This window comes from Pteropus vampyrus, unplaced genomic scaffold (genome assembly GCF_000151845.1).
Source record: "Pteropus vampyrus isolate Shadow unplaced genomic scaffold, Pvam_2.0 Scaffold50, whole genome shotgun sequence".
Lineage (NCBI taxonomy): Eukaryota > Metazoa > Chordata > Mammalia > Chiroptera > Pteropodidae > Pteropus > Pteropus vampyrus.
In genome coordinates, this window is record NW_011888831.1 from 8,747,397 (window position 1) to 8,774,593 (window position 27,197).

At 33.4% G+C, this 27,197-nt stretch overlaps 2 protein-coding genes and 1 long non-coding RNA gene across 3 annotated transcripts in view; 2 read left to right on the forward strand and 1 right to left on the reverse strand.

Moving 5' to 3' along the window:
* ATAD5 (ATPase family, AAA domain containing 5) overlaps window positions 1-16,052 on the forward strand; it is a 34,470-nt gene extending 18,418 nt beyond the window's left edge. Inside the window, exons 13-23 of the mRNA XM_011360017.2 lie at window positions 2,192-2,331; window positions 2,430-2,580; window positions 5,843-6,019; window positions 6,289-6,422; window positions 6,882-6,975; window positions 8,062-8,126; window positions 10,708-10,888; window positions 12,732-12,910; window positions 13,400-14,229; window positions 14,677-14,835; window positions 14,940-16,052. Of these exons, the coding sequence (XP_011358319.1) occupies window positions 2,192-2,331; window positions 2,430-2,580; window positions 5,843-6,019; window positions 6,289-6,422; window positions 6,882-6,975; window positions 8,062-8,126; window positions 10,708-10,888; window positions 12,732-12,910; window positions 13,400-14,229; window positions 14,677-14,835; window positions 14,940-15,018 (2,189 nt within the window). The 3' untranslated portion in view covers window positions 15,019-16,052. The remainder of the gene's footprint in view (window positions 1-2,191; window positions 2,332-2,429; window positions 2,581-5,842; window positions 6,020-6,288; window positions 6,423-6,881; window positions 6,976-8,061; window positions 8,127-10,707; window positions 10,889-12,731; window positions 12,911-13,399; window positions 14,230-14,676; window positions 14,836-14,939) is intronic.
* Window positions 16,053-17,366: 1,314 nt separating this feature from the next.
* Window positions 17,367-22,664, reverse strand: TEFM (transcription elongation factor, mitochondrial). Its single transcript, XM_011360016.2, has 4 exons — window positions 22,565-22,664; window positions 21,298-21,761; window positions 19,000-19,149; window positions 17,367-18,166 (listed from the first exon to the last, which is right to left on the reverse strand). The coding sequence occupies exons 1-4, from the start codon at window positions 22,593-22,595 to the stop codon at window positions 17,729-17,731; spliced, it is 1,083 nt and encodes a 360-aa protein (XP_011358318.1). The 5' UTR covers window positions 22,596-22,664; the 3' UTR covers window positions 17,367-17,728.
* Window positions 22,665-22,678: 14 nt separating this feature from the next.
* On the forward strand, window positions 22,679-24,869 carry LOC111739447. The gene is made up of 2 exons (XR_002780266.1): window positions 22,679-22,733; window positions 23,822-24,869. It is a non-coding gene; the product is annotated as an uncharacterized LOC111739447 (long non-coding RNA).
* The last annotated feature ends 2,328 nt before the right edge of the window (window positions 24,870-27,197 follow it).

Genomic DNA, 27,197 nt, shown 5'->3' on the forward strand with positions numbered 1-27,197 from the left:
ACAAGTCTCCCATCATTTTTAAAGACAGTTTTCATCATCTGCTCTACTAAATGAACTATAGTTTCCCTTACCCCCATAAATCTCATTAGAGTTTTGATTTTACATTAGTTTATAGATTAGATTAATTTGGAGTAAATTGGCACCTTTATAACATTCCTTATTCTCAGTGGGGACTACAATATATATCTTTACTTACTGAGGATGACTTGGTTGGACACTTGAACATTTCTTTCCAGTTTTCAAAAGAGCCTCCACTAAAATTATCCTGTCTTTTTTCTTTAGATATTTTTTATGGTACTAATTATTTTTCACATTTCTATTATTCTTGAGTGGTTATTAAAATTTAAATGTGTACTTTTAAATCTTACTGTCATGAGACTTTATGGTGGTTGGTTTTTAAGGAGGCATTTGATGTAAAGAATTTTAAATGTAATATTGTTTTGAAATTGACTTTTTGGCATTTTATAAATATGTATTTGTATAAATAGTTATTATTACATGAAACAATAATATAAATGTCTAAGAAAATATGCTTATGTCAGAGAGCAAATACTTTAATGTGTATTTTTTGCTTTAGATTCTGGAACTGAAGACATGCTTTGGACTGAAAAGTATCAACCTCAGAACTCCAACGAACTCATAGGCAATGAGCTAGCTATAAAAAAGTTACATAGGTTGGTAATATTTATAAAGAAATTGAGAAATACTTTATGAATCTAGTTTTATTATTTCATTCTAAAATCTAGAAATTATAAAGTAATGCATAGCACAATCTTTAAAAATTTTTTAAAGGAATTTTAAGTGAAAAGTAAGTATCCTTCTCTTTTCCGTAGAGGTAAATGTATTATTAAAGGTTCCTTGTAAAACCTTCTAGAAAAAATTTTATCCTTATATTTTTTCCTTCCTAACAAATGGGATCATAATACTACTAATTCACTTCCATAATCTTTTGTCTATAATTCCCACATCCAAAAAGTTCTGAAAACTGAAAGTTTATCAACTTTATTACACAAAGTTTATTGTCTTAATTGATCTCACCTAGTACGAGTTCATACATTTTTTAAAAAATAGAAATAGTAAGTGATTATGGATGTACTGCCACAGACCTCTTTAGGGATGTTATGTGATATATGGTATATGTACTAAATTACCTTTCTAATATCTGAAAAATTCTGAATTCTAAAACTCACCTAGTCCAAAGGATTTCTTATAAGGAATTGCAACTCATAATAAGAGTTTAACACCTTGAGCGTGGCACTGTTATAAGCATTTGCATTGTTCTTAGCTCATTTAATCCCTAGAACAATATGAGCGTAAATACTATTGTCCTTATCTCATAGATGAGGAATCAGGCCTGGAGAGGTTGAATTATTTGTCTAAGGTCACAGCTAGAAAGTAGTGGAGCTAGAATTTAAACTCAGATAGTCTAGCTCCAGACTAGAACTTAATCTGTTGTATACTTAGCATTGTATATTAGACATCTTTTATGTTATCACACAATCTACCTAAGTTCCTTTTAGTTTCTGTGTACTAATTTCCTGTATAAGTGTGCCATAATGTATGGCACACTTAATGTATTTTTCCCCTGCTGATGTACTTCTAGGTTTTTCCTCTTGGAGGCTAATATAAACAGTGTTGCAGTGAATATCCATGTGTATATAATCTTGTGTATTTAGGCAAAAATTATTTTAAAATACTGATGCTCATGTAAAAATATTTTACTAATTATCGATTCAGAAGCACCATGAAGTACTTAACAACTAACAATATGCCATAACTTCCTCCCACCAAATCATTTTAAAATATACTCTACAAGATATCTATATTCTGTGAATTATTTTTATTAACATACATTTTCTTATGTAAGTTGGTTGAAAGACTGGAAAAGAAGAGCTGAATGGGAAGAAAGACAAAATTTGAAGGGAAAAAGAGATGAGAAGCAAGAAGGTATTTTGAGTTTTTTTTTACACTTCACTGAAAATTTTTAGTTAGATTAGCTAAAAACTTTTATTAAATTTCTTAATTGGTATTTTATATTTGGTTTTCTAGTTTTCGTACATTAAATTTCCAGTATGTATTGCTAAGACGTTTGTGAGATTTGATCATTGGATTTGGTGAGGTAGAATTGCTGCTTAAGCAATTTCTTTTCTGCCTAAGTAATTATTTTGTATGCATTTGAATAATTTTTCAGATCTGTCAGAGAGAATAGACTTCAAAGGCAGTTCAGATGAAGAAGAGAATCGTCTTTGCAATACTGTTCTTATAACAGGGCCAACGGGAGTGGGGAAAACTGCTGCGGTCTATGCTTGTGCTCAGGAGCTTGGATTTAAGGTTAGTAATAGCTACAGTGGAACGATGATAATGTACTAACTACATTCGAATTTAAAAAAAACAAACCATTCTGCCTTTTTCATATACTCTTCTTTTAGATATTTGAAGTGAATGCCTCTTCTCAGCGCAGTGGAAGACAAATTCTGTCTCAACTGAAGGAAGCCACTCAGTCCCATCAAGTAGACAAGCAAGGTGTAAACTCACAAAAACCTTGTTTTTTTAATAGCTACAACATAGGCAAGTCACCAAGTAAGTAAATTATTTTCTTTGTCATAACCGTTTGAAAAAATAATATCTAAGAAAAAAATTTTAATAATTAGCATTTTAACAATCATTTTTTATCTTTTCCTACACATACACATGCCTTTAAAATTTTTTTCTGGACTGTTTTAAAACAAATCTCAAGACCATAATTTAATTTTACCCATATATACTTGATATCTCTACGTTATAGGACTTTTTACAAAGCATAAGCATAATCAGAACTAATAAAATTAACTATATACTTTAATTTGATCTAATATACAGTCTAGTTTAATTTTTCTGTTTTCAAATGGTTTGTTCAAATCAGAATACATACCAAAAAAAAAAAAAAAAAAAATCTAAAAAAGGCCCACATCTTATATTCGATTAAGGTCTCTTAAGTTTCTTTTAATCTCTCTAACAATTTCCTCGCCCTTTCTTTCCATATCATTTAGTTGTTGAAGAATATGGGTCATTTGTCATAAAATTTTTCACATTCTGGATTTGGCCCATTGTATCTTCATGGTATTAGCTAACATATTCCTCTTTCCTATGTTTTTTGTAAACTGGCAGTTTGATCTGTGGCCTGATTAGATAGCTTCAGGTTCTGTTTTGGGGCTAGCATGCATGCATAAGTAGGACCGTGTACTTCCTATAACATTATAGCAGGACATACATAATGACTGATTATCACACTTTTAGTGATATTAAAATTGATTGATGAGTTTAATTGTTTTCCATTATAAAGTTCTCCAACCTAACAACATGGCAAAAAGGTTGTTTCCATGTCTTAGCTGTTGTGAATAATGCTGCATTAGATATGAGAGTGCATATATCTCTTTAATATCCTGTTTTTGTTTCCTTTAGATATATACCCAAAAGTAGAATTGTTGGATCTTACAGTAAATCTGTTTTTAATTTTTTCAGAAACCTTCATATCGTTTTCTATAGTGGCTGAACTCACAGTATACAAAGTTTCCCTTTTCTCCACATCCTCGCTAAGAGTTGTCATCTCTTCAGATATTTTTATTCTCTTTCTCTCCTCCTTTGGCAAATCCAGTTATATATATTTTAGATCACTTGAAGTTTTCTCAGAGCTCACTAATTATTTGTTCAGTTTTTCAGTCCTTTTCTTCTCTTTCATTTTGGATAGTTTCTATTACTATTTATTTAAGTTCACAAATCTTATCTTTGTAGTATCTGGTATGCCGCCAGTGCCATCCACTGTAGTTTTCATTTCACAAATTGTGGTTCTCATTTTTAGAAGCTTAATTTAGTGTTTTTTATATCTTCTGTATTACCATGACCAGTCTTTCCTACTGGTTTTCGAACATATGAAATAGTTATAATTACTATTTTATTGTTCTTATCTACTAATAGCTGTCATCTATGTCATTTCTGAGTTGGTTTCAGTTGATTCCCCTCCACCCCCAATTATGGATTGTATTTTCCTGCTTTTTTGGATGCCCGATCATTTTGATTGGATGTGTAGTTTACCTTGTTTGATGCTGGATATATCTGTGTTCCTATAACTATTCTTGTATTTTATTCTGGGATGCAGTTAAGTTACTTAAAAACAGTTTGATCTTTTCAGGTCTTTTATGCTGTGTTAGGTGAGACCATAGCAATATTTTAGTCTAGAGTTAATTTAACCCCATCCTTAGGCAGAATGCTTCTTAGTACTCTGTCCACTTCTACATTAATTATGAAGTTTGCCATTCTCTTTAGTAGGAAGAGTAACTGTCCCAGTTCTCTGTGAGCCTCAGGGATTATTTTCCCCAGAACCTTCACTGATCATTATTCATTTGAAGACTTTATGGGGAGCTTCTGCAGATTTCCAGAGTTCTCTGTGTCTCTATCTTCTCTTTGGTATCCTGCCGTATGAACTCTTATCTCCCTTGGCTTCTCAGGACTCTTAGTTCAGTCTCAGGGAAACCTCTGGACTGGTTTCCCCACATTACTGTGACCTAGAAATTCTCCGAAAGCAATAAGCTAGGCAATCCCTAGAGTTCATCTTGTTTGTTTCTTGTCTCTCAGGTATCACTGTCCTTTGTTGCATGATATCTAAAGTTTTGAAAAGCATTGTTTCAAATATAGGTCTTTTTTGTTATTTCATATGGATGGGTAAATCCAGTCTGTATCTTGGCCAGAAGCAAAACTGTTTTTCTTTTTGTGCTCATATTGTCTCATCTATGGCTAGGAGGAAACCTTTTTAATTGGCTTGTGTCCTTGCTTTCTGGCTTGTTAAGATGTTCCAGACCTAGAATAAGCTATTTCTCCAAGGAACTGATTATTTTGGTGGAAAGTCCTTTAAAAAGAATACATTGATAAAATTTAGCTAAAAACTTATGAGTATCTTAAAGTATAAATTGGCATTTTCTAAAACCAATCTTTGGACTGATGCCAGTCCATGATCAAGCATTCTTTGGACAAAAGTGGGAAAATAAGGACAAACTAGTGAATTTTGTAATAAGGTGAAATCTATTTAGTATAAAGAAATGTTTTTAATATTGTGTTAAAATGCCCTGTTTTTATGAAATGATAGTAATGTCTATGATTTTTTCAAACTCAAATTTTTCGATAATTTTTTTGAACACTTATAAGATGCAAGATATATGATAAGATCTGTGGAGATAAGAAGTGCAAAAAAAAGAATAGGACACAGCCATGGAATTATGCACATACGATAGTATGTGTAGAAGATTCTGCCCTGAGGCCATATGATGTAATTAGGACATGTAAAGACTGAATCAGGGTAGTTAGAGGAGAGAAAATGCTCTGGAATAAATGCTGGATGCCATTGGCTTCTTGGGGGAGGGGAATCAACCATTTATTTTTTGACTTTGTATCCATCCTCCATAACATCTCTAGAAAAACATTTACTTGCAGTATTAATTTACTGTAGAACTAAGCTAAAATTTGACAACAGAGTTCTATAATGTGCTCAGTCTGTACCATGATCACTTTTCCTCCAGCCTTTTCTTACATAGGTATAGAGAAAGTAAATGGAGGGATTATGAACGTTATTTGATTCAGAATATATGCTTCTTTGAAAAAGAGTATCTTTTTCAATCAACTGGTTTTGCCTTCTATACTGATAGAATAACTAACAATACAGTAATATTTGAGTATACAGAGATCCGAATATGAGAGAAAATTTCTATATCTTTGATTTTTAACTGGTAGAAAGATAGACTGAGGATAACTCATTTTGCTATTGGTTTAATTTTTAGAATATTTATCTTTAAGTGCAATTTGTTTTTGGCAGAAAAATTAAGTTCCCCAAGGAAAGTTGTTACATCACCAAGGAAACTTCCTCCACCATTACCACAAAGTAATGGATCAAAGCGAGCACTTCCACCTAAAACTTTGGCAAATTATTTTAAAGTGTCTTCCAAGCCAAAAAATAATGAAGAACTAGGAGAACTTCTGGAAAACAATAAAGGTAAGACATTAAATTGACAAAATAAATTTGACATTTTTAATGGTAAAGAACCTAAGACATAAAAATATGATCTTTTTTTATGATAAAAATATGATCATTGCTTGAGTGCCTGTTTTTTAAGCTTAGCTATGCTGAAGGTCCGACATAAGAGTTTTGATATTTTATTTCAGTTTTGATGGAGAATTTCAGTTTGAGCTTATTCTGTGGAAATATCTAGTGTTTTATTACAAGTTGATTTTTTGTAAAATAATAATATTTTATTTATGCAGGAATCAAAAATTTTTTTGAACAGAAACAAATTATTCAGACTAAATCTACAAACACAACTAATTCAAATGTCAAAGAATATGGAGCTGAGGAACCCAACAGGAAAAATGCAACATCTCTCATTCTTTTTGAGGAGGTAGGCTTACAGAGGTATATATTCGTGATATCTAGTGGTAAAAACTTATTCTAAAGATTACTGTAGGTGTTACTGTAAAGTATTGCAAAATAGCCAAGAAAGTCAGGAATACTGTATCAGTTTGAAATTAAAGCAAGTGGAACTGTCAACCATAGAAGAATTTTTCAGGAAGGTGATTAATGCAATCCAGAGTTATTAATTGTTCAATGATTTTAGAAATTATTCTGACTCATATTTATCCAGTTACAGGTGACTGCATTTCTTTTAATGTTTGATAATTTTTTTACCCTTTTAATATTGTAAGAGGTAAGGTTTTAGCATGGGCTGACTTCATACTATTTGTAAATTCATAGATTTTGTTTCTAACAGACATATAGTATATCTGCTATGTATACATAACTGATACTCAGTGAGTGTATTGTTACTTAGTACATTAATATTCTAATAAATGATTCTTAGGTTGATGTCATTTTTGAGGAAGATGCTGGGTTTTTGAATGCAATCAAAACATTCATGGCAACAACTAAAAGACCTGTAATTCTTACTACAAGTGGTAGGTAACAGTGATTTTACAATTAATTATTTTTGGTTAAAATATTTTGGAAAAAGATTCTAATTTTAGTTAGAAACGTTTTTTTAAAAAAGTTTGCTTGTAGGGAGGGAGGGAGTAATTGGGAGTTTTGTTTTATGAACTATATAGATGTCTAACCAATGTACTATACACTTGAAACTAATTAAAATAAGTAAATAAATTTTTTAAAAGTTTGCTAGTAAATTAAGTCTTTTTCTAAAATGAGGAGGCTCTTAGATCATTTTTAAACTAAGAATTATTCAAATTTGCAATTGATTGGCAGTCTTAAATAATTATAAAATCAATGTACCTCGCAAATAGCAATGACATTAAAAATGAATTTTACTTTGAATTACTGTGTTGGGTGTCAGATATTTAGGAAGCCAATAGCAGCCTAGAATGTAGATAGATTTCTGGACTAGCCAGTAAAGAGGTTTTGGTGGGGAAAATAACAGATCCTTCTCTTTGCCTTTTACTCATAATTAGATCACCAAACCTCATGTATTGGTCAATTTTTTTATGGAACCCAACCTTTTTGCAGTTCCTTAATATTGAATTTAGCCATTCCTTAATCTCTGATAATATACTTCCATAAGTATTATTGCATATTTTAGCTAAAGTAAGCCATCATCAGCCTAACAGAATTGGTCCACCTTCCTAATAATTAGCATTCAAAGTTTTATTTTCAAACTCATACAATTTTTTTATTATAAATATTGTATTATGACATTGTTTTCTAATTTCATTGTAAATATTCAGCATATCTCTGCTATGGATTTTTTAGGAAAATGTATTTATGTTAGACTCCACTTATAAATTAATGGCCCATGTGACAGTGATTGTACTCTAAAAGTTTCAATAAAAATTATAATAATCACAAGTTAGATGGTAGTTTAAAATATCACAGCTACTTTAGGTCAAGATAGAAATTCAGTTTCTGTCATTTTATACTTAACATGGTATTTCATTTTTATTACTGATAAAATATAGAATATGTTCATAGAAAAAGTATAACTGGAAAAAATAATTTATTGGTCTTCATGTTTAAAAAAATGTTTTTTTATATAGATCCAACATTTAGTTTAATGTTCGATGGCTGCTTTGAAGAAATTAATTTCAATACTCCTTCGCTGGTAAGTTTTGAATTTTGATAGTCATAAGTTATATATCACAATTATGTAAAAAGTGATTTATTATGATAGTTATGATTTTAAAATTTAGTTGCTAAGGGATATGTTAAAATTTTGAGTTTTTGAAAACTGGTTATTGTAAAAAAATTTTTTTCAAATAATCAAATTTTTACTAGACTCTTGTGTTCATTGGGTTTTTTTCATAGTAACAGTGCTTAAAATGCCCTTAAGCGTACAATTTGATAAATATTAACATACGTAAACCATGTAACCATTACCCAGATCAAAATTTCCATCACATCCAAAAGTTCCCATGAGCCCTTTTCTGTCAGTACTCCCCTCCCCAACCAGAAGTAACCACTATTCTAATATGTTGTATTAACCTTAATATTAAGGTCAATGTTAAGTTTTGTCGATTCTGAAGTTTCATATAGTATGAAACATGTTCTTTTTGTCTGGTTTCTTTTACTTAACATTATGTTTCTTAGATTTATCTGTGCTGTTCTGTTGGTAGAAATGTTGAGTCATCTGCATTATGCTATTTCTTTAACTTTTAGAGAATCTACCAAATAGGTCTTCAGTGCATGAGAATTCTGGTAGCTATTGTCCATCTTTTTAATGTTAGCCATAGTGGCGTCCATGTCTATGTGTGTGTTTACATGTTTGCTTTTGTTAAGTAGCTTTTTTGAAGTATAATTAATATACAGTAAAATTCACCCACTTTATGTGTATGACTGAATGAATTTTGAGAAATAGATACATTTTCATTATCTCAGAAACTTTCCTTATGCTCCATTGTTTTTCTGTAATTTTGCCTGTTGTAGTTTCATGTAAATGAAATCTTATAATAGGTGGTATTTTTTAGTTTTCTTTTATACAACATAATGCTTTTTCAGATTCATTCATGTTAACCTATGCAGTAGTTCTTTCCTTTCTATTAATGAGCAGTATTCTATTGTATGGATATACTTCATACATATAAATATGTGTTGTCACACTCATCTGTTGATAGGCATTTGAGTTGTTTACAGGTAAACTGTTATAAATGAAGCTGCTATGAATATTCACATTAAAGTCTTTGTCTAGACATATATTTCCATTTCTTTTACTTAAATACTTAAAGGTGGAATTGTTGGTTTGATTAATATTAGAAGAGCTTGACAAACTGTTTTCTGAAGTTCCAATAATTTGCATTCCTACTATCAATGCATGAGAGTCCAGTTGTTTTTCATATACTCACCAGAAGTTGGAATTGTCCATTTATTTGATTTTATCCATAACAATCATTATATATTGTTGGTATCTCATAGTTTCAATTTGCATTTCCTTAATGACATGATGTTGAGTATCTTTTCATGTGTCCATCTGCCATCTGTATTTCTTCTTTGGTGAAGTATCTGTTCAAATCTTTGCCCATTTTTAAAATTGATTTGTCTTCTTATGGAGTTTAACAGTTCTTTTTATATTCTGGATACAAAGTTGTATTGGATATATATTTTGTAAATATTTTCTCCCAGTTTGTGGCTTACCTTTTTATTTTTTTTAATTGTAAAGAGTAAAATGTTTTAATGAAGTTGTTTACCAAGTTTATCTTTTATGGTTTATGTTTTTTGTATCTTATTTAAGAAATTTTTACCAAACCCAAGCTTACAAAGTTTTTATAGAAATTTCGTAGTTTTGACATATAGGTCTTTGATTTAAAGTTTTATATGCAATATGAAATAAGGCATAAGAGTGATTTGTTTTACCAGTAGATATCCAGTTGTCCCAGCACTGTTTGTTGAAAAGACAGTTTTTTTCCTATTGAATTACTTTTAGTTTTGTCATAAATCAATAGACCATGAGTAAGTCTTACCCTGTTCCAGAAGTGTGCAGAAGTGTGTATGTGTGTGTGTAATAAAGTCAAAGATTTCATAGGGGAAAATTTTTTGTCTTATTTACTACAAAGTAAAAATGCTAGTAGTTTTGTAAAATCTGTGAAATGTAAATACAGTTTTATAGATAAAAAGCTTTCCATAAACAATGGGAAGTGAATTTTACATGTTGTTTTACAAAAAATATATGATAGCAATATTAATAAACACTAAAATGGAACATTTTATTTGGTCCATTATCCCCAACAAATCATGTTTTTCATTTTTTTCTTTTCTGTTTCTTGCATTTATGCTTTTATGCATACATTGATATAATTCTCTAATTCTGGTTTTTAAAAATTATGTTTTTTAGTATTATTATAGTATTTATAATTTTAATGGCTGTAAAATATTCCATCAAGTTGTACTATTATTTAATCCTAAGAGATCTTCTCAAGGTTTAATAAAATTGTCTCCAGGTTCAGGTTGGAGAATCTCCATAAAAGTTTTCTTAGATATATACAATTAATAAAAGAAATATATGTAAATGCTTTTAATTTGGTAGTGTTTTCCTTTATATTTTTCCAGATTAGTTTCATTCTCAATAAGTGCTTGAGACATTGTGAATTTTAGCAAAATTTGTGTTAACTTTTAGATACATATTGTTGATGTATTTCTGTTAACTCTGCAATTGACCATTTTTCTTTCCTCTTCTTCTGTCTTACTCTCAGCTAAATGTTGCCAGCTACCTACAGATGATCTGCTTAACTGAGAATTTTAGAACCGATGTAAAAGACTTTGTAACATTGTTAACTGCAAATACTTGTGATATCAGGAAAAGTATCCTTTACTTACAATTCTGGATTAGAAGTGGAGGTGGATTTTTAGAAGAAAGGCCATTATCCTTTTGTCGTAAGTTGCTGTGTTATAAAAGAAATTTCTATAATGGGACCCTATGTTAAAATATATGCTATGCCAAAATATTTGAATGATTATAAAACTTTTGAGCATCTAGATATCACGTTAATCTTAAAAATAAACATACCTATGTCAACTTTGTTGATGAAAAGTTTTGTAAACATTAAATGTGGATAAATCGAATTAAACTGAACCTACAACAAATTGTTACTTAAACATTTATAAACATATAATTTCTTATAAACAGAATTCTATTAGTAACTTCTTTTTATCACTTATATAAAAATGGGTGATTTTTCCATATATAAAAATTATTTTTATATGACTGTTGTAAGTTCCCTTTTAAATAGTCTATAATTCTATTTTTCCTAAAACCTTTATAATTTCAGAAATGCTTTATGATCAATCTTTAGTCATTATTACCTAATTCAAGTCACAGGTGCTTATTGAGGACTTCCATGCCAGGTGTTGTGTTTACATGAATAAAACATGGTTCCTTCCCTGAAGAAGTTCATAGTTTGTGGTTTCCATGCTTCATAGTGACAGTTTTGTAGTTAGAGTCTGCTCTGGGAAATATACAAATATTTAAATAAAACCAAGGTGAAGTTCTGTAATATTAATCCTGTCTCAGTTTTTTTCTTTGATTACTTCAAATTTTTAATATGTTCTTTTTCAAGGTAGACAACTGTACATTTAATTCAACAGAAGTTGGTAGTTTTCACTACTTCTTGCAAGTAAAAATGATAAATAAAACATGGAAAATAACCTGTTATAAAAAACAAATTATCACCATACTACTGGATATAAGGTGCTATACTAAGACTTTACAAGACAAAAACTAATTATAGCATTATTTGTTGAAGATCTTATATGCATTTCATTCCTGTCTTTTAAAAAAAGATATGCACTCATTAGAAATTCTAACAGTGCAGAAGTATGAAAAGTAAAAAAGATCTTTTTCACTTTTTAAAGGTAGCCACTTTTTCACTTGTTAAAGGTAGCCACTCTTTGTCTATGAATATACAAATATTGCTTCCTACTTATTTAGCAAAATTAACCAATACTATTTATATTGTTAAACATTTTGCTTTTTTTTCACCCAACAATTTGTCAGTACTTAACATTTCTACTCCCTCTTTTTTCACAGCTGCATGCTATTTCATAATATAGAATGGCTGTAACATAATATAATTAATGATTTCCTATTTAGGGACATTTAAGTTATCTTCAGTTTGTCATTAAAGTATACAGTGAATATCTTTATACATACATTCTTGAGCATGTCTCTGAGTACTTCTGTTGGAGAGAATTTAAGTGTGGTTGCTGAGCCAAAGGCTATACATTTTACATTTTGATAGGTATTGCCAGGTTGCCTTCCAAAAATAATTATACGAGTTTATGTTCCCACCAAGAGTCTATGATGGTTCTTTTATATGCACTTTTGGGAAAGCTAGGTTATCAGTCATTTTAATTTGCAAATTTTAAAAAGTGAAAAATGATCAGTATCTTTTAATTTGCATTTCCACGATCACTAGTGAACTTGCACATTTTTTATGAGTTTGTGAGATATTTATTTGTATTTCTTATGTGGCTTGTCTTTTTATAGTCTGCACTTTTTTCTGTTGGGGTGTTTTGTAAGCCCACTACCACCTCACTTAACCTATGTTTGCTAGAAATGTTTGTATTGTACTCTTTATGAATTAAATACATATGTGGAGAAGAACAAAATGGGGGTATAGGATCAAAAGATGCCAAAGAATCTTACATTAAATAATTGTTTGCAGTAATTTGTTAAAAATAGATATACTAACAAAATACTTTTTTATTAATTTTGAAGGAGGAAGCAGAAATGTGCAACTTGTTTGCTCTGAAGATGGCTCTGATTCTAAAAATAACCCTAAAAATACTAAGAGGACTCCTGTAGACCTTCCCAAATGTGACACTGGCTGCGTTGAGACCTCGTTTGGCCTTACGAACATTTTCTCCCCATCTGAAGACCTGTTTTCATTTTTGAAGGTATTTTCAATGGCTAGTTTGGAATGTTAAATTTATGTTCTTTTCATCTTCTCAACACTCACTCCTATCTTTTCAATCTTAAGGTTAACTTAAATTTGCTTATAGTTTTCATAGGCTTCAGATTTCTGATTTTAACATATTGTAACTCTTTGACAAATGGTGCATAAGCATTGCTCTAAATGCATATTACATATTTAGAATAGAAATTAGAAATATTTCAGAAAAAGTATTGTTTGTACAAATGAGCTTCTAATTATTGAATTGGGGTATATCCTGAATATTAGAGAATTCTTCAAATTAACAGTCTATACTTATTTTTTAGATTCATAGTACTATTTTGGTGTATTAAGGGACTGTAGATTAATAAAATGAGGGGTAGTGACTCTTTACTTTGAAAATATAATACAAATGACACTATATTCATATGGGTAGAAAAATGTTTAAACTATGTATTGTTATAACATTTCTTTACTCAAAATTGTTTTTCAGCACAAAACCAGAACAAAGGAAGAATGGCATAAGCTCATCCAGCTTCTTACAGAATTCCAAATGCGGAATGTAGATTTCTTATATAGTAATCTTGAGTTCATTCTACCATTACCTGTTATCATTTCAGAAACAGAAAACCTTTGTGGTTCATCAGTAAGTGTGGACACCAGTGCAGCAACAAAAAATATGAAATGTCTTGCTAGGAAACATTCTGAAGGAGAGAAGCCATTTAAAAAGTCACAAAAAAAGAAACATAAGAAAAAGATGGTAATTCTAGATGATAGTGACTTATTTGACACCGGATTGGACTTTTCTGCATCATCTTCAAATTCAGAAGAAAGCAAAACCAAAGAAAGCAATCCAGAGACAAAGAAACTGAACAAATGTTTAGAGTCTAACATTGAATCTATTCCTTGTCCTCCTAAAACACCAGCAGAAAAAAAATGTTCTGCCCTTATTTCTCACTGTTTAAATTCTCTCACTGAGTTCATGGATAACATGTCCTTCTTAGATGCCCTTTTAACTGATGTAAGGGAACAGAAGGAACTTGGTAAAAATGACTTTAGTTGGACAAATGGAAAGGTTAAAAGTGGACTTTGTGATGAGTTCAGTCTTGAGAACAGTGATGGATGGACTTCTCAAAGCTCTGGAGAATTAAAGGCAGCTGTAGAGGCTCTCAGCTTTACTAAGTGTTCTTCTACTATTTCCAAAGCATTGGAAACCTTGAATTCTTGCAAGAAATTAGGCAGAGATCCAACGAAAGACCTTACTTTTAATGTTTCACAAAAGCGCAACAATGTATACTTTAGTCAGTCAGTGGCTAATTTAGAGTAAGTCTTCCTTTTACTTTTTATTTTTCAATAATAAATGGTAAAGGGGAAATTATTAGGTTCTTACTAATTTTGAAATGCTGGGCTTTATTGATCATGGTAAGCCTTTGATATCAGTAATGTAGTTCTAATGAGACAGTTAAGGAGACTAGTCTGAATGCTGGGAAGAAAATTGAGAAATTAGGGTAGGCTAGAATTGGGAGACTCTTGAATGACAGGGAAAAGGGTTTGGATTTGCTGTGGTAGAGAGCAGGTAGCCAGCCATTAGAGATATTTCAGTATGGGAGTGGTTGATGGGTTGAAATGATAAAGGAAATTAATCTGGAATCTAGTTAATCTAGACTAGACCAGAAGCAAGGAGAAGCAGGAACCAGAAGCTGGTTGTATTTGAGATTGTTGCATTTTTATTGGGCACTAAAAAAGTAATGCATTATTTTTAATTTACAGCTGTTCTTGGAAGAGGGTAGCAGTCATTAAAAGCGTATTTTCTAGTCGATCTCTTCTGAACCTGGGTAATAGACAAGCTAGCATAATTGAATATTTGCCAACTCTTCGAAACATTTGTAGGACCGAGAAGCTAAAAGAACAAGGAAAAAGTAAAAGAAGGTAAAAGCTCTATAAAAATAACATTTTAGAAAGCAATTTCAAGATTAGTATTTTCATCTGATAGAAATATTAACAAATTATAATTTTCCTTGTAATTTTGACAGGTTCCTGCATTATCTTGAAGGAATTCACCTTAACATGTCAAAAGAGGTTGTGAACACTTTGGCAGCTGGCTTCCCTTAATATTCTACATTACCAATGCCTTGTACAGATTGTGATGTGGTCCCTAAGATACATTTTTATATTGATTTTCATGTAAGAGTTTCTCTTAATGTACATTTAAAACAGACTGTATATTTTTTATTAGTGTGCAAATATTTAAAATGAAAAAAATTGTGTTACAAATTGTATTTATGATGTGGTAGTTTTTTTTTCTGAATTTTTTGTATTATCTGATTTAGCTTTGTTGGAGTATTTTTGTGAGTGAGCTGTTTCTAGGAGGTAGAATTCACCAAGATAGTTCTAAAGATGTTTCAGTGCTACACTAATAAATAATTTTCCCCTTTCCTGGTACCTTTTAATCCACCTATCTCCAACCAAGTGTCAGTACTCTCAAGTTAATATGAATCTCCTAGGTGATAACCTTTTTAATAAGTTTACACAGTCCAGAATAACAGAATTACATATATAATTCATAAGAAAACTTCCTGAGAAATCATGCTTCATTTTTTAAAAAGATCTTCCTGATAAATTTTAGCATGCTCCAACGTATTTTACCATTGAATCATTAAATGTTGACTGTGAAATCAAGATTACGAATTGTAGTTTTCATGTTTTTTACCAACAAGATATGTGATATCTTGTATATTTTGCCAACTTAAATCACTTGCCTTGTACATTTTTCTTGTATTTTTATATCATTGATGTTTTATTTCATAAAGATATTAATGATGTTAATATATCTACTTTGGATAAACTGCTATTCATTAAAACCATAACAAAGGATTCCACTGAAGGAGATTATATATAATAGCCATTTTCATTTAATGTTTTTGGAGAAAGTATGTATTTTTAATTATAAGATTGTAAAGTACCACATTTCACTTACAATAATTTTTGCAGTTACATAATCAGGTGTACCTGAAAATAGTTTTCTATTTCAGGTGTTTATATTAGCTTAATATTCAGTTAAATTATCTGGTAAATTACATTTTCACCTCAAAAAGATCCTGATTTTGTACTGTTGAAAAATATAGATGATACCTGCTTAAAATGTATATGAAGATGTTTTTACCTCTTGTTTAACCTACTTTTTCTTGTATTGGTAATATGTTGATTAAATTAAAGACATGTCCCATATTTAAATAGGAGTTCTAGATATAATCACGTGAGTAATTATGGATATTATATAGGTTTGGATATAGGCTATATCTTATAGGTTTTGTCCTGTACAAGAGAGAATAAGACGCAAAACATTTTTTAACGTATATAAATTTTTTTTCTATCGAATACAGAGTTCATTACCTGAAGAGCCCTTACCTGTTAATCTGGTCTTTTATTATTAGGAAATTCTGATAACCCTCAATAATTGAGGAACTAAAGTTAAAATAAGTCCATAGAATTATATTTAAATGATGAAAAATCAAGAATAACTGAGATTTTTTCCTTCTTAAGAGGGACACATTTAATATTTTAGGCTTAACATAATTTGGGGAAAATTTTTTTCTCAATTCTTAAAGGTGATAAATTCCTGTAAGATTTAGATATACTTTTGTGATAAAAGTAAGCAAATTTTGATGAGTTTTCAATACTTAGGATCCTATCCTACCAATGTCTAAAACAGACACATTTTCATTTATAGCTATTTCCAGAAATAATGTGGGAAGTATAATACCACGTGTCTGGCATGAACAACTGGATGGTTGGTGAGGCTGTTAACCGAAGTATAAAACAGTAGCAAAGGAGGTGGTTTGGAAGAGAATGATTTCAGACATGTATAGTTTGAGATATCTACATTTCCAAGGTGGGGATATTTATGATACAACCATTCAACTGTAGAGTTTTACATGTGTATGGCAACAAGTCTAGAGTGTATCCTAAACTCTCCAAGGAGTTTCAAGGTGCTGGAGGACTTCCACTTATTTTATACATTCCTGATTATTTGAAATTTTCCCCAATAAGTATATTTCACTTTTAAAGACAATGCTTTGACATCAAAGAAACCTGGGTTCAGTATAGGTGAGGTATATTTTCTCAAATGAGAAAATAAGTGATAGTATTTTTAAAAATAAGCTTTATGAATATAGTGATGAAGATCTATAACATTTAGAAATAATCTACCATTGCTTTTTTCAGTAGCTGCCTTTGCTACATAGGCTTGGACTAAGGCAGATATAATGGAAAAATAGTGCTACTTTTCTCAAAAGATGGTCTGTCAAGTAAAAGATTTCAAAGTTATATAATGAGCCTAATAATTAGACAGCTGGCTTGTTCTGTGCTTGATAGCTTGAGCTGATGAAAATCACCTTTTGGACGTAGTGCATCAAATCACATTCTTTTTACAGAATAAGAAGAGGATTCCACAAGTTGTGTTATCAGTTATATTTAACTTTATTCCCACAATGAGCACCACTCAGAAAAACTCATTCTCTATTTCAGCAAATTCTTTAGTATAGATGGTATTTGCTTTTAAAGATAACTTTGTTTCTCGTTTTGGCTGTTTAGGGGCTATCTTATTATTTAACACTTAAAACTATAAAGGCATAGAATCTCATAATTATTGATTTGGCCTTGGCTTATTGTGTAAACCATTGAAGAGCCAAAAGTCTGACTTTAAACGTCTACAAAACATGTTTTCTTCTCCATTAATATGGATGTTCTACACAGTTGGTTTTTGCAACTTTAAAGCTAATAAATATAATTTAACATTAAAACATTATATATTATCAGAATTTTAAGGTTGAGTGTCAAACACTGCTAATTCATAGAAGGCAACAGCTTGTAATAATGAATCATATAACTCTTCTATTCTGTATTGTTCAGTAGACGAAAACATCTGTCTGTAGTGGACTATCTTATCTGTTGGGAAGAATACCCGAGGCTCTTCTTTCAGTACAGACTCTGAGAGAAACTGCTTCACTAGTTCTTTTCCACTAGTCCGGGTGTCACCAACCATTAGTTCAAAGTGCTTCCCCACTGCATTTCGGTTCATGCTCAGCACCTGATGTTGGCCATCCTGGGCAAAAGTTTTGTTTAATAAGGCATAAAGCATGGCTTCTATGGTATGCAAATGTAATAGTATCGGAAACAAAGAAGAGTTCTGAATTGAAAGTCCTGTTTTTTCCAGAACATAAAAGTCTGCTTTAGGTATCTTTGAAATGACTGAAGAAATCTTAAAAAAAAAAAAAAAAAAATACATAAATGAGCAGAAGTCATTAAGTTTCATTGTTTGGGTCCCCTCTCTGTCCCACTTCTGTTTTTAAAATATATAACTTACGTTATATTGCTATTGACAATTTTGAAGTAATTGGAAAAGCATTTATAGAAGAGTCAAGACAGCCAAGTTCTGGTCATGGTTCTATCAGGCACAAGCTGAGCTAAGACAAGCCATTTAGTCTTCCTAAGTACTACTTTCTTCATCTGTAAAATGGGCTCATAATTTCTAAAATCTATGTTGGCTTTAAGATCAGACAACTTAAAACTTTTATTAACCTTTTAAAAATTTCTAGGGTAGAGCACAGGGTTAGAAGAACGAGCTTAAAATCAATCACCTCTGCAACTGACTGATCACATCAGATGCTTGATTGAACCAGTTTTAATAGGTATAATCAGGGTGATAATTATTGCCCATCTCAGCTTTCAAAGACTCAAATGAGAAAATAAGTGATAGCATTTTAAAAAATAAGCTTTCTGAATAGATGTTGAAGATTTATAACATTTAGAAATAATATACCATTGCTCTTTTCAGTAGCTGCCTTTGCTATATAGGCATTTCTTGAAATAAATGAAAGATTCAATTTTTTAAAAAATCACTGGTGATGGAAAACATAATTGGAATGGGTAATAATAACTAAAAGAAAATCCATTCTTACTATTTTATTACAGGGTAATAATAACTAAAAGAAAATCCATTCTTACTATTTTATTACATTCCTTTTAAGATTAGAAGATTAAACTGTACAAGGAGCTCTAGCAGGTAGGAATTTGGAGGTGTAACTGCCTTACCTCTTCTAAGTAGACAGAAGATAAGTACGTTCCTTTCATCAACGGGCAACATTCATTTTGCTTCCAGTCTAGCACTACCAATTTACGATCAAGGTGAGCCCAGGCAATTCTTCGAGTACCAAAAACAATGGATACGATACTATTAACTGCCTAAAACAAAAAGCCTGCTTTAATTGCAAGTGTAAACTAATTTTGACAGAAAATTTAAGCTAAAAAACAAATCGAAATTAGGTAATAGAAATACATTTACAGTTCATGAACTAAGAATTCTTAGAGAAATTATCAAAAGGTAACCAGTAACAGTTTACAGATAAAGAACCTTTAACTGTCCTCAACACCTAGCTTAAAGTAGGCACTTAAATACGCAAATGTTGCTGGGGACTGTGCTAGATCCTGGGAAACCAGGAACATAGCCATACATTATAAGAAATATCACCATACAATAGTTACACTGTAGAAAGGAGAAATGGTCAGGGAAGACTTACTGGAGGACTAGGAGAATGAGTAAAATGGTAAACGGGAAGTTATTTCATCCAGATGTCCACATGGTAAGATGGTTTGACACCTCAGGCAGTGGAATAAAGAATGCAACTGGGAAAAGGGCAGAGGGGTAACTTGCTTTATCCTGAGAGCTATAGAGAACAACTAAAGCATGTAACATTCAGGCATGACATGAGATTTACAGTCGAAAAGATCACAGCTTTGTGGAAGATGGACCAGAGGAGGCTAGACTAGAGATAGGGATTTGTTCTAGGTAACTGTTACATGACAGAGTATTAAGACAGTAGCAGTGAGAAGGATAAGAAACATCAGAGAGAATGTGAATAGAACTGATATGTGGGATGATCAAGGAGCCTAGGGTAACTCCAGTTTTATTTCAGTGACTGGCATCATTAATCAAGATGATGATAGGAGGCAGATGGAAGGTCAGGGGAAACAAGTTTTTTAATCTATTTTGTTCAGGATGCTTCTAAGGGGAAGTATGTAATAGATAATTGGATATATGGATTTAGCTCTGTGCGAAGTCTGGGCTGGAAACAATACAATGGCATCACCTCATTCCCACATGGTTCATTTAGTTATATGGACAAATTAATATGTTCTATAGATACAGAGGCAGATAAGCAGGAACATTTCATAATCCTATACCCATCTCCCTCTCACTGCTAAGGAATGGATAAATATCCATTAAAGGCAGAATAGTTTAGATGTCCAGACATCTACAAAATACAGGCCTTCTTTTGGTTCTTAAGTTCAATGATCCTTGAGCTTTAGTGTGCATAAGAATTACTGAACCAGGTTGCCTACAGTACTTCATCAGCAAAAGATTTTTTTCAAGGGCTTTACCGCATGATTTTCTCCATACAAACTAAGTTTAGAACCTAGGCCTCTGAATAAGATGTAACTCCACTAATCTGAGTATAAATAATAGTTTTAGCCATAAGTTTGAATGAAAATCCAAACCGTGAAAAATTTGGTTCAAATGTTTCAGATCAGTGGGAGTTCTATTAGGAGTCCAGATGAATGAAATCTGCAAGTCCTCTGAAAGTTGCTGCAATATTCTGTGTATGTATGTCTGTCTAGCTAGCTGTCTTATATTTTTCCTGAAGAGTGTCCACAGCTTTCAACGGTTTTCAAAAAGTATCTGTAATCTCTCCAAAATTGAAAACTCCATAAAAATTGATTATTATGGGATGAGAATATTTTATCAAGTAGTGCAACATAGGACCCAAGTTCCTCCAAGGTTTAATGTTTGATGTGTCAAGTAATTCTAATATTTACTTTTTCAGACAACAATGAAAAAGACTTGCTTTCCAAACGCTTTTTAAAGGGAGGATGGGGGCAGAAAATAACTTTAAACCTACTGGAAAGACAAATATAATGTTCTAAAGTCACTCCTTGGCCATAAGCTATCTTTGCATCTTAATTTCTCATTACTCCCAACATAACTAGCAGACACAGCCAGATATCTCAACATTCCTCTTAAATAAACCTTGCACAGACCTACTTCCCTATGTCACTGTTCTTTCTTTCCAGAACACCCTCCTCTTTCAGCTTGCCTCTCTCTCTCCACGATCCAAGCTGAGTTCTTCCAGTAGACTTTTCCCAGCAGTCATAGCCCAAATTAACAAACTATATATCTCATTCTTTGATACTGATCACATACTACTTTGTATAATAGGTTATCTTATAATATGCGTATGTCTGGGCCTACCAACTGGTGCCCAGAATAGTGTTTTGCAAAGTAGGCTCTCAAATATTTAGGTAGTATAACAAACATTAAGAAAAAGGGTATACCTTAAGTCTCTCTCTTCCTATTTCCGGTTTGATGAGCTTTCTCAAGAGCCGGTTTTCCTGTGACTTTCTTTTTTTCCCTCCAGTCTCTGGACAAAGAATGGAGTTACAAACTTGAATGGTAGTTTTATACTGGAACAAGGGCACATTCATTAAACTCTCCAAATTCTGAAATGGCCCAAACTTTTCTCTGTGCTCTACAATATTGACGGACTTTCTCCCACGAAGCAATTTGAAAGCTTCAAGTTCTTTATCAGATGCTGTATTCAACACGTGCAAGATGGAAGCCTGCTGTTCTGAAGAGAAGAGCTTGTCAAGTTCATTTCCAGATTTCTTTGTATTTTCATTACAAAAAGCAACATTGGAAATAATTTTCTTAGGTGCAGTGGATTTTTTCTGACAGCAGGAATTATGTAGTGCCTGGAAAACGGACGACCGTGATGGAATTAGAAAACATCTCCACCTCCCTAAAAAGAAAATTTAACAAAATATAAGTTGGGATGTCCTACTTCCTTAGTGTTAGTTGCAACTTGGTCAGAACCTTTGCAAAATGACATAGACTTTCCCATAATTTAACAACTAGTGAACCAAATTTTCTCCTGGAGAATCATCAATTTTAATTTTAAAATCATATATATAAATAATAGGGCTTTCTGTTGTTTTTACTCACAAGAGATGTCTTCTGATTTTTGTGGATAAGTCTTAAGTTTTACTATCTAGAAATCTTAAGCTCATCAAGAAGCATGAATTTAAAACAATGATTTCAACTCTAATGTTTCTGACATTTATTTTCACTAGTTTCTCTTCCGGTAGAACCAAATAAAATTAAATTTCTTAAGTTCATAACAAATGCTTTAGCTGAGTGGTATGTTTAAGAACGGTTTTTATTTTCTTCTGCACACTTTTCAAGATTTCTACCAAGACTACGTTTCTGCAAGCATAAGAAAACCCATATAAGGAACAATTCTGTAAAACCAAAGGAAAATCACTCCCACGGCTGCAGCCACAGGAAAATAATGCAGCCAGAGGTAAGAAGCGGCTTTTAGAATGTGAACCTTCGGCCCGCCGCGTACTGCGGGAAGGAGTAGCTCACGGACCCCCCTAGTCCAGGAAAGCATAGTCGCTCCGAGGTTCGGGGACCGGAACCGCCCGGTCAGCTCAGCTGGGACTCCAAGAAGGAGACTTGGACATGGGACCTGAAAGAGAATATACTCCAGGACCAGAGGCTAAGGGCAAACAGGAAATTAGCGCGACATTCCAGGCACTCTACCTCCTGCCATGAGGACACTAAGGACGTTCATCTTCCAAGTAAAATTAGTACGTTCCCACAGTCCAAACTTCCTCCCCTGACTTCCGCTTCCTGCGTGCTTCGTCCAAAAGTGCCCGGCCTGTCCGCGAAGAGACTCTGGCGGAGGCGGCGTTCCGGAGTCCCGCGGGAGGTGAGTGCCCCTGAGCAGTGGGCGGGCAGCGACTGAGATGCGGGCCTCCGGGTACCTGCAGAGAGGCTTTGCGCTGGGATCCCGTCTCCCTGGGGGGTCCGCAGACTCGTTCCACTGCATCTAGGGAATGTTCTCGCCCCTACCGGCCCCTGACAGCAGCTGAGCCGAATCTCTGGGAAGAAAACGGCTAGGCAAGTCTTAGCCTGTACTTGGCAAGGTCCCTCCTCCTTCGGGGAGACTCCCTGAGTTTGTTCTAGGCATATTTAGATCGATGAGCTCCGTTGGAGCCCTTCCTGGGGAGCAGAGAGCGGAGGCTGGTGGGGGAGCTTAGACGTTTACACAAATAATACCAGGTAGAAAAGAATAACTGGGAGAGATGCGAGGTGTTTCAGGAACTCAGCAAGGAAACGGTGTGCAGGCGGGAGTGCAGGGAAGAGCGAAGTAGGAGGAGGTGGCTGTGGCACGGGACCTTTACAGTGGGATCAGTATTCCATTTGGAAGGGAAGGAGGGAGGTGAAGCTGGCGCTAAACTTGGTTGGACCTTGAATGCAGGATGGAGCGCCACCAGGTAGCCGGAAGCCACTGAGGCTTTTGTGGAGTCAGATTGGACGCGTTTCTAGAAAATTGACCTTGTAGAGAAGTGTGAAGCTGATTTGGAGGTGAAGAGGCTGGGAGCAAGGAGAGAAGTGGGAGGCTAGTATATCTTCTCAAGGGACAGGCAACCATAAGGAACTGAATTGGGAGGTGTAAGGAGAATGTTAAAAAAGGATTCTTTCTGGAAGATGGGGAGACTTTGAGACTTTAGCTAGTTTTGTGAAAAACCAGAAAGTAAGGAGAAAAGTAGCTTTTGGGGGGAAAGGTGGATGGAATCGTATTTTTATGAGGAGGCAACGTCTGTGTAGATATTGCCCAGGAGATGGGGAGAAGGTAATTCATAAGAATTACTCATGGGAATTCTAGGAATCCTGACAATTACTGAAATATTTCTCTAACAAGAGATAAAGTCAACTTTTTGTGCAAAATCCTCCAAATCAATAGGAAGTAATTTTCTTATTCCACTTAATAAGATGTTATGTGTTGAATTGTAGCTCTCAAAAAGTTATGATGAAGTCCTAGCCCTCAGTGCCTCAGAATGTGACCTAATTAGGAAATAGGGTCATTGAAGACATAATTAAAGTTAAAAAATGAGGTCACACTGTAGTGTGTGTGTGTTGTGGGGAGCCAATTCAATATGACTGGTGTCATTACAAGAAGACAACCATAGGAAAGCCATGTGAAGATGGAGGCAGAAATTGAAGCAATGCACCAACAAGCCAAGGAACGCCAAGGATCGCCAGCAGGTCATCACAGGCTAGGAGAGAGGCATGGAACAGATTCACTCTCAGAAAGAACCAACCCTGCCAACATGTTGATTTCAGGCTTCAAACCTCCAGAACCGAGAGAATAAATTTCTATTGTTCTAGCCACCCAGTTTGCAGTAAATTGTTACAGTAGCCCTAGGAAACAAATACGTGAGGCTGTAAGGAGCAATGGTGATAGATGTTTTCAGAGATGATATAGTTCACTGGCAAGATGCAACAAATCACTTGCTACCTGCACAACTTTAGACAGTTTCTCATCCTCTCTGAGCCTCAGCTTCCTCATTTGTGAAATGGAGATAACAGTACCTGTCTCACATGTCTGTTAAGAGGATTTCTTGTTAAAAACCGGATGCAGAGAATCTGACATATAACAAGGATTCAATAAATGTTAGTTCCTCATTAAAGCATTACCTTTTATCGAGAGCTAATTATTAATGAGCTTGAGGGTAAAATCCCTCATTCCTCAGAGCATTCATTCAAAATTTGGAAGCTGGAAGTGGTAGGGAAAGAAGCAACCACTATGCGCGATTTACTGTAAACCAGATCAATGTGTTCAAAATGAAAGTCGTCATCTTCCCCCAAAACCAGTTCCTTCTCACTTCCCTAGTTTTGTTGCCCGGATGCAGGTATCCCTGGCTCCTCCTACTCCTTGCATCATTATGTCTAGCCTGTTATCTAGTTTTTTATGTTTTTAAAACTTTTTTTACCATGACCCAGGACGCATAGATGTACGTGTGAAACATATCCTCCATTAAAAATACTTTGTGTTTTTACATATAATGTTCCTTGATATTTCCTGTTTCATTTTTTTAAAAGCACCGATTCGTTTTTAAAGCTACATAAGGTGGAGATGTTTAGTAGATAGAAATGTGAGTCTGAAGCTAAGGGAGAGGACTGTGCTGGGGTATAGATTTGGAAGCCATCAGCATACAGAGGACACTTTATCCCATGAAAATGCTGAGATGAGCCAGGGAGACGGGGAGTATGAGCAAAGCACAGTGAATGAAGGAGAGAACTCTGAGAGTAGCAATATTGTGAGTGAGTAGAGGGTTCAGATTTCCCACTGTCTCACCTCTGCGGCTTTGCACCTGCTAGACCCTTTCCCTCAGATGCACTCTTCCTAAAATAGTCTGAATTCTGCTCCCCTTTTACGGGCCAACAAGGGTATTCCCTGCCCCGAGAAGCCTCCTGTTTCCAAAGCCAGATGCATCCCTCCCTTCTCTCCAGCACTGACTCATATCTCCCTAACAATATATACTGTCTTGAACTATAGGGTTTTTTGTTTTGTTTTGCTTCTGACTACATGTCTTTGTCCTCTTATTTGACTCTATACATTTTCCCAAGGTGATCTGGAAGCTACCAAGTAGAATATATCAAAAATCCATTCCTGGTCTCTCAACATTCCACTGGATACAGAGGGGTTCGGTAGTTGTACTGAAACTCTGGAGCCAGTCAATACCGTGTTTTAACCCTGTGTTCCAAACTCAGCATACTAACAATGTAAACTGGAGCAATTGATGCCACTTCTCCAAGCCTCTCCAGATCCCTCTAGTGCACAAGGGATACAAGTCATAATTATATGCCCTATAATACCTAGCACATTTCCTGGTACACATAGGGATTCATTAACTGTTTGTTGAAAAGGTAAATTAATGATCATATATATAACATCCAAAAGGTTAAGTTTATAAATATTCTATTAGGTTTAACTATGTGAAAGAAGCCACATACTTATATACTTATACAAAAAAAGGGAAAAACTAAAAATTAGTGTTCCATAAATTCATGACCTCGACATAGGCAAACATTTCTAAAACATGACATAAAAAGCATTAATTATAATGGAAAAATAGATAAATTTGACCTCATTAAAGTTAAGAACATTTGTTCATAACGAAAAAAATAATATAAATGGAGCCACTTTAAAATGGAGCTGGAGCTGCCATCCCATAGGAACTGCCTTGCACATCTTATTCCTCAAACCTTTGGAATGTTAAAGCAGGGCAAAATAACCTTTGAACTGGGCCTAAAGCAACAAGTCCCAAAGATATGTTTGCAAAGATAACAAGAAAGCACATTATGGCAACCAGACTGATAACTACTGGACTGAAAATTAAAAACATTGTTTGGAATCAGCGTCACTATGTTAGACTATCTGCACCTATAGAAATGCCTTCCCTCTATTGATGTAATTGTTCCCCTTCTCTTTCTCATAAACACCCCTTGCTTTGTCTTCTAATCAGAACACTATTTGGGTTTCTGCCCGAATCAGTGGTTCCTGAATAGCTACTCTTTTTGGATCTCAAATGCTTGTTGCCTCAAACTTTGGCCTTTAATTTTTAGGTTAACAATTAAAAGATACCAGTGAAAGAAGACATTTGCAACACATATAACTAACAAAGAACTCATATCTAGAATATATTTTAAAATTTCTACAAATTAATAAGAAAAAGTCAGACAAACCAACTGAAAAGATGGATAGTAGACTTGAATAGGTACTTCACCTAAAGAGAATATTCAAATGATCAGTTAGCAGATGAAAAGGGTTCACCTGTATTAGTCATCAGAGAAATGCAAAGTAAAACCCACAGTGATATCAGTACACACCCATGAGAATAGCTAAAGTGAAAAATTTTATACTGATCCGTGGATCCAAGGATTGGCAAAGAGGCGGAAGTCACATAACATACATGCTGATAGAAGTGTGAATCACTTTGGCAAACTATTTGGCAGTATCTATTAAAGCTGAACATATGTATAGTTGAGGACTCAGAAATCCCACCCCGGGTATATATTCAACAGAATGCAAATATGTGCACTAAAAGACATGTAATAGTTCAACTGTACATAAATTGCCAATTTCTGACAGTTACTAAATTACAAAAATTGCAATTTCACATAGTTAAACCTAATAGAATATTTATAGAACCACTCACTATTTATATTAGCAAAACCTGGATTAGCTCAAACATCTAAAGATTATGCATATATTAAGTAAACTTCAGCTACACCCAGCAACATGGATGAATCCCACAACACGTAATATTGAATGAAAGAAGCCACATACTTATATACTTATACAAAAAAAGACAAAATAATTTAT